Here is a 15,822-nt window from a genome sequence, read left to right on the forward strand (position 1 = left end):
ACAGAGCCTCCCAGAGGTCACGTGGTAGAAAACTGTCAATTATTAAAAACGAGCGGACGGACTGAAACCTGTTGATCCATTAACGTTGTGTTTGCCGCACTGCTGTGAATTCAATTCAGAATTTTGTTGAATATTATTAATAATAATAATAATGTTGTTGTTGTTGTTGTTGTGGGATAAAGCTAGGCTATACTAAACAGCTGTGAAATTTTCTTCCCTTTGGGAAAATACTATATTTATAATATTATAATACATATTACCTCTGTGTGAATTTCAGTGTTTCACACGTGATGTTAAATGTTTTTTCCCCACGTCTTGGTTTTTGAAACCATCATGTGACAGGTGCTCCCCATTTGGTTGGGGTGGATTGGCCAATCCCAAGTTTAACTTCACTGTGATGTTTCAACCTCACTGAAATAATGCTACTATATTATCAGTTTGTCCCCGCTTGGTGTCATTCAAACTGCAAGCTACTGATGTGTGCTCGACATGCAGTTTACCAGTCCAGTCATTTAAAATAAACAGGTCAGTCAGTACTGAGCCACTTTACAATGTCAACAAATAAACAGTCATTTGTTGCACTTGAGAGTGTTGGAATGAAACTTTATCTGAAGATATCTGAAATAGAAACAAATCTGATTTTGACTTGAACATGGACAGTATATCATTAAAAAAAGAGATGCACTTGAACTGGTGGTTTTGTGGAGAAGCACATGGTTTCTTTGCCAATGGTTAAAGCTTTCATATTACAAATCAACAAGATGACAGGATTGCAGGTTATTTCAACACACACTGCATAGATCACACACACCATCTGAACAAGATGATTATTGCAATGTCTGACACAGTCACTGGAAGTTTCATATGTATAATACATACACAATACAAACATATGTCATCAGTTATTTATGTAGTGTAAACTGAAGAGTGAAATCTAGACCTGCTGTATGTGAGAAGTGCTTTGAGAGAACTATTGTTGTGATTTGGTGCTATATAAATAAAACTGAATTGATTGCACTTTAAGGCTTTGGTAGAAAAGTCAGTACCTGAATGTGTTGCATCAAAATGAAGGCTGAAAGAATCAGCTGGTTCAGTCATACAGCTGTGCACAGATGCATTATGGCCAGTTCATGTTAACTAGCAGTGGAGAAGGCAGTGTCAACATGCTGAGGGTGTCATGTGTTCCTCTGCTGTGCTGCACAGACAAGGACTCAACCACTTTCATTTGATTTGCTTTTTGTTTAAACTCTTATTTTAAAGCCTACATTTAATTTCAATTTAAATACCATTGTGTTCAAAATCCACATCAAATCTATAACTAATCTATCACATACAACCAAACTGTCTGCAATTAACAGCAATGTGGTCATCAACATATACACATTATACTGGCAGGTAAATAAGTGTTCATTTGAGCTGAGACATACTCAGGTCTGTCTTTCATTTGTCTGGAAAGTTCATCCAGATGTTCCCAAGTTCATGGACTGACTATGTTTATCATTCCCTGCCACATCTATAACACCAATATATGGATTTAAACTCAAATATAAGACATCAGTGCACAAGCTGAACACACTATCATCACCAGTAGAGCGTTCTTTGAGAACACTGTCTGAGATGATTACATTTCATTTTAAGACTTACCTAACAAGGCTTTTTTGTGTGTTGAGGATAATAATAAATACGTTTTAGCTGGTATTATAATAATGGCTGGTATTATGCCAAACTTGAATGTGATTTGGTTCAATCATGGGTTCAAATATGAATAATATGAAATAAGGATAAGATTAAATCAATTGGGACCAAAATCATCTTTAAATCTTGAGTTCTGTTAATCCTTGCTGGTGCAGCTCAGTTTAAGAATGATGAGTCAGCAGATCTCTGGTTCTGCAGGAGAAGCAGCTCAGCTCAGTGTTTGTTCTGTGATACACAATGATCATGTTCTTCTTGTAGCATCAGTGTTTAGAAAGGCACAGGTGGAAAGGATGGAGAATGTTTGTAACAGCAACACAGACGGCTAATAAATACACACACCAGTCCAAATCAAGTCAGTATGACTCAGTGACGATTCCTTCATTTACCCCAACTGACCCTGAGCCTGTTTCAGAGAGCAGGTTTAACAAACTCTGAGTTTAAGCCTGAATGCTGATTAAACCACAGATGGGAAACTCTGAGTTTTCACTTCCAGAACAGCTGATCAGAATCAGTTCAGTCAACTCTGAGTCGGTTTAATCTGAGTTAAGTGTGTGTGATGAATGAAAAATGCCATCATTGTGGAGTTCCAATACTATGATTCACCATGGCAACAGGTAAGTAAAAGGCAGAGCCTCCATTTCAATCCAGTGGATGTAAAATGCATATGCTGACACATTTATCTTTAAAAAAAGAAAGTGAGTCAGAGAAAGGAAAGGTGTCAACATGTGAACACAGTCATTTATTCAGTGCTGACCAATAACTCATCATTTAGCAGACTTACATTTCCTTAAAGAATGATAAAGTAGCTGCAGCTATATCACGTTTCAAATATATTAAGTTTGTTCAGTTTTAATCTGACAGAGACAAAACAAAGATTTACAAAATAGATGTAAGACACAGAGACATGACTGTAAGCTGATCCAGTGTGCTTGCTGATACGCACTTGAAAAGACGTTCAGGTAAAAATAAAGATTTTAACATTTTAGACATTTATTTGCATCTTGGCATTCAGTGATGCTGTTCCTTCCTGTTAATTCAATATATTAACATATAATCTCTGATATTAGAGGAGTGATGCTCCATCAGTCTAAAGCTTAAAGCTTCATATGGATGTTTTCCATTTAATCTGAGACTGCACATTATGTGCAAAAAAGATCTCTGCAAGAGCTGCTGTAACAAACTGACAGTGTTAGAAGAGAACATGCAGAGGTTCTATTCTGAGCTTGCTGTGTAATAAATGACCGATGTTGTAACTTTAGAAAGTCCTGAGTAACAAACCAATATCCAGGCTCAGACAGTAAACCACTGATTGTTGCCCTTCTATATGTGTGGATATGAGTTGAATAGGGTTAGAGGGAGGAGACAGAGAAGCTCAGGTTAGCTTCACAGAGTCTACGTTAGCTCTCAGAGTTTCCCTCATCTCTGGGTTAACAAACTCAGAGTTTTCATCAATCCGGCTTTCTGAAACAGGAAAGTCTTCTGCTCCGGTGTGAGAGCAGAGAAAACAGCTGATAAGGTAAACAAAGAAACAGGACGCTCATTGTAACAACTCTAAAATTCCACTACTCTCCAAACATCATCCACAGCTCCCAAAAGTGTAAACCTGTTCCTAACATGGGGAGCGTGTTTGTTCATCATGAAGTAATGCCAACTAAACATTGGAAAGGCGTCAGTGATAAGAATTCTACAACACAATGAAGTCACAAACAGTGGTATCTACAGTGAGACAGAGGCTGATCAACAGAGCAGTGATGCTGGTAGTGCTAATATTGTCTTGAAATAATAATCAGATTATTGCTTCCTAACCTCTGCATGTCTCTGTCATATAGAGGTTAAAGCTGGGACATTCACACTGCAGGATTTAACCCTCACATACTGCTCATAATCGGACTCATTAGTCATTAATACATGTTTAATTTATCCTTAATTAAGTCTATTCTATTTATTTATCGCTATTTTAAGAGAAAAAAAAAGACAGATTATGACGACTCCAACTTTTGAATTTTAGGTTGAATTTGGACAAAAGTGTATCAGCTGTACAAACAATAAAAACATGATGCTTTTTATTTCACATTAGGAAAAGTCCTCCTGGAAGAAATGTGTATATGGTGTTTTTACAGCTCTCAAATGTAAAAATGGGTCAAAGCTGACCCCTGAACAGTATGTAAGGTTCACACGTTGTAGAACATTTTTAACAAGCATGAACCCTTTTTTAAACTTTTTATCTCGTTGTTTTGGTTTACACATGCACATTTGCCAAAAAGCACAGAACTCAAGTTAACATGTGGTTGATGAAGAAAGTTATATTTTCACAGTAGTATCTGAAAAAACTGAAGCAGAAGGTGGAGACCAAACCAGAGCTACAAGCAGGAGCTAACGCTGCACTGTGTCTCCTAGTGATTTATATATCATCATCATTGTGTCAGCCATAAAAACTTGATGTTATCATGACTCTTTCTGCCTGGTCGCTCTCTGTCTCCTGCAGTGTGAATGTTACCTTGATGCCAGTGTAACCCACAGAACAGGCTGTCAGTCTTTCTTTATGTTAATTATGCTGATGATTTCCTTATCTTATAATAATACATACCGCTGGTCAACGTTTCACAGCTTCTGTTACCATGAATGAATGTCTGATGAGCTATTTCAGAACATACTCACCATTCTGATCTATTTGGTAATAAGTGGATTATTAATTATTATAATTGTTCAGTTTTCATGTCCAGTCAAACACAGTTTTGTTTCCAGCAGCTCACATCACAAAAGAAAAATCAAGTGACTGAGTTCTTTGGTAAACATGAAGCCAGGTGTGGAGAGGAGCAGCAGGCTCTTCTGCCTCTGACAGTGTCTCACTTCAACATACGTGGCCATGAGTCTTTGGAGGCACAGTGTTCTGGCTTTGTGTGTGTGTGTGTGTGTGTGTGGGGGGGGGGGTCACAGCTGATCATGCACTGGGCTCCAGGCCTGGGTTGTCAGCAAACACTGGCAGCCTGTTGGCTCTGGAGTGGTTCAGGTTCCAGCGCTGCATCCTCTTACTGTATTCCTCTGAATCCACTTTGTCTACCTGAGCTGATTTGTTCACAGCAGAGGGATGGAAGGAGCCGCGGAGAGCCAGGAACAAGAGCCTGTATGCAAATAACACACAGGGTCAGTCATCCTGCACCGTGCTTATACATGAAACACAGCAACAGACTGTTTTAACATGTGACTGATGACTTCACCACTGTTCAGAGTCCAAACAAAGATCTAGATCCAGACTGGACTTCAAAATCAGCTTGTTAGATTATGTAGCGATGTGCTTTAGTGTCATACTTTGTATGATAGACATTTGTTAATTGAAGCATAGTGTATTTATTATTGATATTGCTAAAGTTAATACACTTTGTTATGCATTTAAATTAGGGATGCTCGATATTGACTTTTCTGCCGATATTCCGATATTCCCCAACTCTTAATTTCCGATACTGATATCACCCTATACTGATATATGCAGGCTTTTTACACCAAAACTGTTACGTAACAACATAACATATCTCCTATTGTGGAATTAACACCCATCCATCCATCTCCATCCATCTTCTTCCGCTTATCCGGGGTCGGGTCGCGGGGGCAGCAGCCTAAGCAGGGAAGCCCAGACTTCCCTCTCCCCAGCCACTTCGTACAGCTCTTCCCGGGGGACCCCGAGGCGTTCCCAGGCCAGCCGAGAGACATAGTCTCTCCAGCGTGTCCTGGGTCTTCCCCGGGGTCTCCTACCGGTGGGATGTGCCCTGAACACCTCACCAGGGAGGCGTCCGGGAGGCATCCTAATTAGATGCTCGAGCCTCCTCATCTGGCTCCTCTCAACGCGGAGGAGCAGCGGGTCTACTCCGAGCTCCCTCCGGATAACTGAGCTTCTCACCCTATCACCCTACGGAGGAAGCTCATTTCGGCTGCTTGTACTTTCAGTCACTATCCAAAGCTCATGACCATAGGTGAGGGTAGGAACGAAGATCAACTGGTAAATCGAGAGCTTTGCCTTTCGGCTCAGCTCTCTCTTCACCACGACGGATCTGTGCAGAGTCCTCATTACTGCAGACGCTGCACCGATCCGCCTGTCGATCTCTCGCTCCATCCTTCCCTCACTCGTGAACAAGACCGCGAGGTACTTGAACTCCTCCACTTGAGGCAGAATCTCATCCCCGACCCGAAAAGTGCACTCCACCCTTTTCCGGTTGAGGACCATGGCCTCGGATTTGGAGGTTCTGATTCCCATCCCGGCCGCTTCACACTCGGCTGCGAACCGATCCAGTGAGAGTTGGAGGTCACGGTCTGATGAAGCCAACAGGACCACATCATCTGCAAAAAGCAGTGACCCAATCCTGAGGTCACCAAACCGGACCCCCTCCACACCCTGGCTGCGCCTAGAAATCCCGTCCATAAAAATTATGAACAGGATCGGTGACAAAGGGCAGCCCTGGCGGAGTCCAACCCTCACTGGAAACAAGTCCGACTTATTACCGGCGATGCGGACCAAGCTCTGACACATTAACACATTATACCTAATTGTATTGTGATGCTCCACTGGATGCAGACATAAATGCAACATGGCTTTCCAAATGTAAACGCTGTCTGAGCAAAATAAGAGAACACCTTCAACTTAAGTTATGGAAAAAAGTGCCAATATGGCAATGCCATATGTATTATGCTGCTTTGCAGTCATTTACTATCCGTAGGACACACTTGGAAATAGTTCCAAACCACAGACATAAGCCCCATTTCAGGACCTTTACAGGAAGTCCTCTCACTCGCTCCTCTCAGCAGTGTAGCACCCAGATAGGACCCAGAGGACTCTGACGGTGACGTCACAGAGGCGACTCGCCCAAAACATAACAGAGAACATGACAACGAGGAGGTAAACCTTGTGGACGCTCTGAACTTGTTAGCCACGGTTAGCCACGGTTAGCAACCCACGAGTCTAGTGTGTTGTTGTTGTTGTTGTGTCATCAAGCGCGTGCCGATAAACGTCCCATGCTGCGTTCAGGCATGCTCAGAAATGCTGAAGCCTACAGAACAAACATCGGTTATTAAAAACCTGATACTGATACTTTCCGATATTACATTCTTAAGTTAATATCGGCCAATAATATCGAACATCTCTAATTTAAACACAAGTTCCCTGTTATAGTTGGTATAAATACTGAGCTCAGTGAGGAGTCCAGTGCTGCATTCAAACCTTCACTGTTCATCCTCTGATATTAACATGCTTGGATGAACAGCCTGTCTTGAGATGATACTGTTGGATTATTTGTCCCTGTCTTCAGGGTAGTGCCCCATTATTATTTGATAATTATTAATAATGTTATTGACTTTTAATAGTAATAATCATCAAACTCTTGAGTTCCAACATGGGGGAAAAGAGTATGAAGTATAAGTGGTGGGCAGGTACAGGGTTAAGAATATAGAAGAGATTTTGACGTGTCTGTGTTTTTGGTTAGATTATATGTAAATATTTCATTCTGAGGTTTATGTTTCTTGTACATTCAGTCTCTTCTGTGTTATACTTGTGTATACTCACCAAACTAAATTGGGAAATACATTTTAAAAAGTTGGTCACAAGTAACTCTGAGTGCAAGTCATCTACTGACAGTTACAAGCTCTCATTCTCTTCTCAAATTACAACTCAGAGTTACAAACAAGTATTGTTCTAGGAGTTCTGGATGCCTTCTAACTTCATGTTAGATTAATACGTAGTCCTTTCATGCTTCAGAGGATTCATAAACATGGTGGGCTGATTTCTAGTCTAGTCCAGACCAGCATTGTTTCTCAATGGATATGTTCACAGAATCTTGTCTTTCTCTCATTTTTTCAGTTGCGTGTGTGTGTGTGTGTGTGTGTTACCTGGGTAACAGAGCAACCACAGTAGTGAGAACACACACGATGTAGAAAAGTGGCTGGGACATCTGCAGGGTCTCCACACCTAAAGGGTTGGTGGGGGGGCTGCAGGTCACACAGCCCACACTGAAGAGCAGCACAAAGCCAAAGTAGGAGCCTCCACTGAGCACCAACACTAGCATATGAATCCATGTCTGCAACAATACACAGAGGATTAAACACACCACAGCACGCCTGGAGACACTGATCTACACACACACACACACACACACACACACACACACACACACACACACACACACACACACACACACACACACACACTGACCAGAGTGTGACTCTCAATGACTTGGTGCAGCAGGATGATGAGGAGAGCCGAGGCGTTGATTGGAGAACCAAAGGACAGCTCCCCAACGTCTGAGCCTGCGTATGCCTGAGAGAAACATCACAACATCTCACACAGGGAATGAACCAGGACTATCACATGCTGAGATAAGATCTAAGTCTGTCCATGCTGCTGTGTACAAAGTGTTAGCACTTTATTACAATATTTGGGAATCACGGTTATTATAGTTTATATATTTATTTCAGTTTAGTTTTAGTAGTTAGTAATTAAGTAATTTGAGTTTTTTAGGTATGAGGAGGAAAGCCTTGATTAGTGGAAGCTGTAAAGGATGAAATAATGCTGACACTGAGGGAAGGTTTGTGTGTTTGTGCAGGTCTTGATGTGGTGCAGCTGTCTGACTGTGAGCTCTCTCAACTCCTGGAACTTTTTATGCATTTCTCTGTGAGAGCTTCCAAGCTGGTATCCCAAAAATGTTCCCATCACTCTTCATCACCACACTGTTATCTACTGCAGGGTCGGAGTCTAAATATTCCCATGTTTGGTTGTGACTGCAGCGTCTTCTTCTTCTTCTTCTTCTTTCTAGAAAATCATAAATTGCACATCAAGCATCTTCCTCTTGTGTGTTATGTGGCAACCAGCGTACACTCTGCTGCCACCTACTGGAAGCAGCCTGTTATCTCAAGAAGTCAAACTGAACAGGAGTTTATCTGCAGTTTAGTTCTAGTTAGTTTTGCTTTGTTCATTTTAGTTTTTATTTAGTTTTAATTTAAAAAAAAAACAGCATTTTTATTTTTTATTTCAATTAAAGGTTGAATATGGAGAATGAGCAGAACAACGCCATCTAATGTCTCGAGATCGTAGTCGCAACAACCAAAAATAATTCCAGCAGTCGGGTTGCCAGGTTCGTTGCCGAGTGCGTCAGTCGATTAGCCAGCGTCATGTCAAGTGATGAATCATACAGGGTAACGACTAATTTCGACCAATTAATTTTACAACAGTATTTAACGTTAGCCAGTCTTCAACTGGAAGTCTTTCTTTGAGTGGTGTGTAATTGATTAGCTAGCTAGCTCCCAACTCAAAATGATTGCTTGTTTCTGTAGCCTGATCGGCGTGAGCAGACCAGTCAGTAAACTACACGATAACCCATAATGCATTTCATTCCTACCCAAGCTGAAATCAGCAGGCTGAAGCAGATTTTATTTTAGCTCTAACTCTGTAAATATACCACTTTATCCACATGTCTAACCTTTTTAGATGAGAAAGTATCCCTTTAGATCCACAATGTGACGCTAATTTGTCCAAATAACATCTGCTTAAAGTTTTGTTCCTGCGAATTCGGAGCCACTCAAGTTAGCCGTAGCGAGTAACGCACTTCCTGTCATTTTCACAAAATAAAACACCGGTTGCCTTTCATTATTAAGAAAATCATAACGATAGAGTTGGTGCTTTTATTTTGAAAACAGGAAGAGAACATGAACTTGAAACTTGAAACCACCGACGTACATTACATTGTAATGGCAGTGGGAGTAGCAGACTAGCAGTTAAACCTGTTAAACTCCAATGTCCCCCAATTAGGAGACCTTGAGACTCGCCGCAGAAAAAGGCATAAAACTCTGCCCTAATGATGTAGCAATACAGTCATACTGCACATCAAATTAAACAGGAGAAACTCCACTACAAGCACGTCATTTTTCATTGGTAAACAACCACTTATTTACAGCGACTAACAGATATTCTGTCTTACCTTCGAAGTTTTGTGATGAAAAGTTGTACTTGAGAGCAAAAAACGCTGGTTTTAGTGAGTCCAACACGGCTCTGCTTGTTTACAACTCCATTTCACCCAGTGCCAGCCTACAGTAGCTGCACCGGAACAACAGACAACCCTGGCAACCCGCACTTCCGGCCGCTAAATGTCTGGTACAATGTACACAGAACGTGTCAGAACATCATTGTCGAACCCGTCAAAAAATGTTAAAAATATTAATTCAGACTAAATTTTTTTTTTTATGGAAAAGCAATACTTTCATTCTGTACCCCTCAAAACGCCCCGTGGCTGTATTATTTTAAAAAAAATTAGCTTTTAATAAATATTCTACATATTAAACCTTTAATTAAATTATTTTTTCACAGCTAGTTTTAGTTTTAGTTAAGTATAATAGACATGTCGGGAACAGACAACTTTCACTTCACAGATAACTGGTCTGGTGAGCAGCTTTAAGCAGAGCTAGACTGCAGGATCAAGTGTTTTTGGTGTTTGACTCACACTAGGCATAAAAGTTGGAATACCTGCTCAGAGTCAAACCTTTCTGTTTTTAATCTGTCTTTCAGAAGGCTACTTCTTTGTGGAGGAGACACTGAGGGCCTCATTTTAATGATCTATAGCACATGGTGTAATGACACTGTACTCTGTGCAGCATCTCAGAGGCTGCAGACTTATCAACACATCAGTCCTACAGTTGTGAATAACAGACACTGTAAGAATCACACACATTCATTAACAGATGAATGCAGATGTTTTAACCACAGATGTTCAGATGTTTTTCTTGTTGATAAAATCACTAAGTGGCAGCAGAGAGTCTTTCCACACACACATTGTGATGCTTTGTTTTTATTTATTTATCTTTTAACTACAGTCTTAGTTCTTTTTAAAAGGTTTTGTTCAGTCATGTAGTAACAAGTAAACTCAGCAGGGTTTTAATTGTTGAAAGTATCTAAACCTGATCAATGTTAAATATTGTTTATAAAGCGTTTTAAATCATGTTAACCCTTCATACAGTTGTTAGGACTGTCCACAGAGGCACTCTCCAAGGTGCCGACCCCCCCACTAACAAACAATTGAATATGTTGACGTCATACACTGGGTTTTTTTGTATGTTTGTGTTGCTGCCTGCCCCTGTGTGTGTAACAGGCAGAGTGTACATTCATTGTGTGCAAGTGCCTTTGTTATTTAGACAACATGGCTCATGGACAGAAAATGACAACTGCGTCGGGGGAAACTAACAAAGACACATGCACTGCGTCTGCCATCCACTGTGCACCGAGATGGAGCTCTCTCTGACAGACTGATGAGAAAAAAAAAAAACTGTTGTTCAAAAATGTTTTAAGATTTCAGGCAGATGTTAGACAGATGGTACTATATATGCTAATAATGTAATGCTAGAATACAGCTAATATTTATATTAGCTTATTGCAGATTCATCAGTATCTGTGTATATGTTAACAGAGGAAATTTCAGTTCACCATTATTTATTTATTTATACACTGAAAAATGTCCAGCTGAGTGTGCATCAACTATCAGTTGTTATATGTTTTTATGTTGTGTAGTGTTTGTTGTATGTTTTCTATGTCTTCATGATCAGAGGCCTGTACTACGAAGCTGGATTAACCTATCCAGGATATCTCTCCTTTACCTGGGTTGATTTACCCAGACATTCACAATCCTGATAAGTGGTACTACGAAGCTGGTTATCAACTCGGTAATTGAACCCAGGGTTTTCCAATCTGGATCTCTGCGCGCTCCCATAAAGGGGAGGTGTTTGCAGCGTCTGACCAATCACAAACATGGAGAAACCCTGCAGAGCAGACTACTTTACCATTTACCATGGAGGAGCAGACAATTATTATTCATAAATATGAAGAATTCAATCACATCATCCAGGCCAAAAGCAACACTGTTGCTGCAGCAGCAAAAGAAAGGAAGGAATGCTGGCAGAAAATAGCCGACTCTGTTAATGTGTAAATTCATGAGATCATACAATATTAATTTATCAGACAATATAAACGGACACTCTGATCATTCAATGTCACTTTATTACGGCACAGACGTTTGGGGCAGAGCGCTTCCTCAGTGCCCTTCCTTTCATAAGAGACATTAAGTTAGTTTAATATTCAACATTCAAAATACAAACCTGTTATGTGCTTCAACCATTTGAGTGAATGATGTTAAACCAACTGTATAACATACAGAATAATATCCCTCATGTGCCTCAAGGCAAAATATACAAATATATATTAAATTGCATCTATCACTAAAAACTCTTTCTCTCCTAAGTGCTCCTCTCACGATCCGCGCACCAATGTTGACAGGATCTTATAAGAATGGGCAGGTCATTTTCTAAGAGAACTGATTGGTCAGGAGGTGGTGCTTTTGTACTCATTGATCTCTTATCCAGAACATAACCTGCTCCGGAGCAGGTTAGCCGTTCAGCATAAGTTACCATGGTGATTTACCTCGGTAAGAAGTGAACCAGCTTCGTAGTACAGAAAACCCAGGGTTAACCCTGAAGTTACCTCGATAAGAGAAAATCCAGCTTCGTAGTACAGGCCTCTGGTGTGTATTGTTTGTATTGTTAATGTATTGGAGGAAGTGTCTGTCACAATTCTTTAAACAAACAAACACATATAAGGAATCTGTATCAAGATTGTTTGCTCATGTCTTAAAAATGATAAAACAACATTGGCTAATCATTATTTGATTCTTTAAACTTCCAAATATCAATATCAGCCCAAAGTATTCAGTTGGTCATTGGTCAGAGTGAAGCAATAGAATCACTGTACTTACAAAATAAGGCACGAAGAAGCAGACAAGGCTTTGATAAAAGGCATCCAGGACTGTGATCCAGAACATGTAGGGAACATAGACCTGCAGAGACATACATCACCTGTTAGCTTAATGACTGAAAATATCTCTATTTTTCCTTCCTGGTGAAATGCAGGAACAGTAGTATTACATTTCAATACAAAAACATATGGACCATAGATAGTAATACAGTCAGCAAGTCTTATATCTTAAAATACAAAAAAGTATAAATGAAGAGCATTGTTTTTCCCTCCAGTAATAACAGAATAATTGATTAGGTTATCCTGAAAAGAGAAATCTGGTCTTTTATCAAATCAAGGTTTAAGGTTTATTGTCATATAAAAAACATGCTTTCACTTAAAAAAGAAAGATTTTCACTCCGGTCCCAGCAGCATAATAAAGCATAATTAAAGCTTAAATAATCATCTAAAAGAAACAACAATATAAATCTCCTGTGTAAGATTGTGTTTCTGTTTGTGTTGTGTGTTGTGAGAAGCCAATAACATGACCTGAACCTGGTGACATCATTTCCTGTGCTTCATGTCATAAGCAAACAATGGGTACAATAACATATCAGCAGCTGTGATAGCAGGTTTAGAAGGACATGTTTATGTGTGTGTGTGTGTGTGTGTGTGTGTGTGTTGGGGGGGGGGGGGGGGGTCACCTTAGATGTCTGTGTAGACTGGTAAAGCTCAGGCAGCTGCATCAGAGTGTGTTCAGGCATGTCTCTGTCCAGCACGCCGTAGATGAGAGGAGGGACGGAGGTGAAAATTAGGTTGAAGAGGATCAGAACCCAAGAGTTGGTCATCACACTCCCAGAGAAACCACAGAAGAACTGATACCAGAACAGCAGGTTCACATACATCTGCAGACAAACACAGCAGTGAGGATTTGGATTTGTTTTCTTGATGAAACTTTGATTGCAGTAAACACCAGATAGGATACACACGTGTTTGTTTTGTTATTTAGCTGGGGTTTTTTATTCAAGGACCTACAGGGCCATAAAAACTGTGCAATGTATGCTACACTGTGTGAGATGGCCCTACTAAACTCTTGGTAACAATCTGTGACAACTTGGAATGTGTTAGGGCCAATGTTTAGTCATAACAGCTGCTTATAGTACAAGAATCCAGCAGAACAGGTAGAATCATGTGACACAGTGATCATGTGAGAAAAACAATTGCCAGATTTACTAAGAAAGCAGCATTGTTCAATGCAGCATCAGTTTATGTGTATGAAATGTGTGATTTACTAAAACAGCAGCACATTACACAGATATGTGTAATGCGTGTCCTGATAACACAGTGAAGGAGAGCTCAAAGGCACGGTTCAGAGGTGAGAATACTATGCTCAGAAAAGAAATGATCATTTAGTGACCTTAAAAATATTCACTCTGGCCATTTCACCTGAGAAAAACATATTACTTCAAAATGAGCAGGCCTATGACCTGCTTTGCCTGTTTGATACATGGTGAGTAACAGAGAAGGGTTGACAAGATGATCAATTCAGGTTTGTTAAAATGTACATTTTATATTTTTGTTGGTTTTATGTCATTTGAAATGACATTTTATTATTAGGTACTATGGATGCAAATGAGCAGTTTTGCTATAATCTGGCATGTTTCAATATCAATGTTGCTATCCAAAAATTAAGCATTTATTTATTTATTTATTAATTTATTTGCACCATTTATTTTAACCAAAAGTAAGACTGAATGCTCCTGAAAATGTCAAATGGTGTAACCACAAAAGAATGATAAATATTAAATATTTTATCACCTACAATGTATTTAAGTGGACTTATACTAATAATGACTTCATTTAAAAAACATTGAAATTTATGTAAATGTAATATTTAGAACAATTGTATTCCATTACCTTTATTTAATATAAAAAGTTAAGTTTTTATGGTTACACCACTTACATTTTTGCCATAATCCTCTAATATATTCTCTCTAAATGGATTAAAAGCAGAAATTTGATGCTGGGTCCACAAAAAAAGAATGTGTGCAAGTTATTCATACGTTTATTTTCACATGTTAACTCTTTAAATTTAAACTAAACCACATGGACACAAGAACACCTCACAGACCCAGACACAGCAGGCATTACATGAACCTGTAATCAAGCTGTCTATGGTGTAAGGAGTCTCACCACATTCTTGTAGATGAAGTAAAGGATCATGTTAGCTAGACGAGAGTAACACCAGTGACCGTGGACCAGCAGCAGCTTACTGAGGTGTTTAAACCTGGAGATAGCAAAGTCACTGGACATCACAGCCTGGAGAGCAATCAGGGAAATGTTTATTAATAAAACATTAGGAACAATATTTACATTTCTCATGAATTCTTGCTCTGACAATAAATAAGACGTGCTGTACAGTGGGGCAAAAAAGTATTTAGTCAGTCACCAATTGTGCAAGTTCTCCCACTTAAAAAGATGAGAGGCCTGTAATTTTCATCATAGGTACACTTCAACTATGAGAGACAGAATGGGGGGAAAGAATCCAGGAAATCACATTGTAGGATTTTTAATGAATTAATTGGTAAATTATACCGAGGGTAAAATAAGTATTTGGTCTCCTACAAACAAGCAAGATTTCTGGCTCTCACAGACCTCTTCTTTAAGAGGCTCCTCTGTCTCCTTACCTGTATTAATGGCACCTGTTTGAACTCGTTATCAGTATAAAAGACACCTGTCCACAACCTCAAACAGTCACACTCCAAACTCCACTATGGCCAAGACCAAAGAGCTGTCAAAGGACACCAGAAACAAAATTGTAGACCTGCACCAGGCTGGGAAGCATGACTCTGCAATAGGTAAGCAGCTTGGTATGAATAAATCAACTGTGGGAGCAATTATTAGAAAATGGAAGACATACAAGACCACTGATAATCTCCCTCGATCTGGGGCTCCACGCAAGATCTCACCTGGTGGGGTCAAAATGATCACAAGAACGGTGAGCAAAAATCCCAGAACCACACGGGGGATCTAGTGAATGACCTGCAGAGAGCTGGGACCAAAGTAACAAAGGCTACCATCAGTAACACACGCTGCCAGGGACGCTGCAGTGCCAGACGTGTCCCCCCTGCTTAAGCCAGTACATGTCCAGGCCCATCTGAAGTTTACTAGAGAGCATTTCGATGATCCAGAAGAGGATTGGGAGAATGTCATATGGTCAGATGAAACCAAAATAGAACTTTTTGGTAAAAACTCAACTTCGTGTTTGGAGGAGAAAGAATGCTGAGTTACATCCAAAGAACACCATACCTACTGTGAAGCATGGGGGTGGAAACATCATGCTATGGGGCTGTTTTTCTGCAAAGGGACCAGGA

The 15,822-nt window shown here is 39.9% G+C and overlaps 1 protein-coding gene across 1 annotated transcript in view; it reads right to left on the bottom strand.

The window, feature by feature from the left end:
* Window positions 1-4,621: 4,621 nt before the first annotated feature.
* Window positions 4,622-15,822, bottom strand: part of atp10d (ATPase phospholipid transporting 10D) — a 61,939-nt gene continuing 50,738 nt past the window's right edge. The window contains exons 18-23 of the mRNA XM_053335833.1: window positions 14,642-14,767; window positions 13,153-13,353; window positions 12,471-12,551; window positions 7,892-7,996; window positions 7,570-7,757; window positions 4,622-4,817 (exon numbers count right to left, since the gene is read on the bottom strand). Of these exons, the coding sequence (XP_053191808.1) occupies window positions 4,637-4,817; window positions 7,570-7,757; window positions 7,892-7,996; window positions 12,471-12,551; window positions 13,153-13,353; window positions 14,642-14,767 (882 nt within the window). The 3' untranslated portion in view covers window positions 4,622-4,636. The remainder of the gene's footprint in view (window positions 4,818-7,569; window positions 7,758-7,891; window positions 7,997-12,470; window positions 12,552-13,152; window positions 13,354-14,641; window positions 14,768-15,822) is intronic.

Source organism: Scomber japonicus, chromosome 16, assembly GCF_027409825.1.
Source record: "Scomber japonicus isolate fScoJap1 chromosome 16, fScoJap1.pri, whole genome shotgun sequence".
Taxonomy (NCBI): domain Eukaryota; kingdom Metazoa; phylum Chordata; class Actinopteri; order Scombriformes; family Scombridae; genus Scomber; species Scomber japonicus.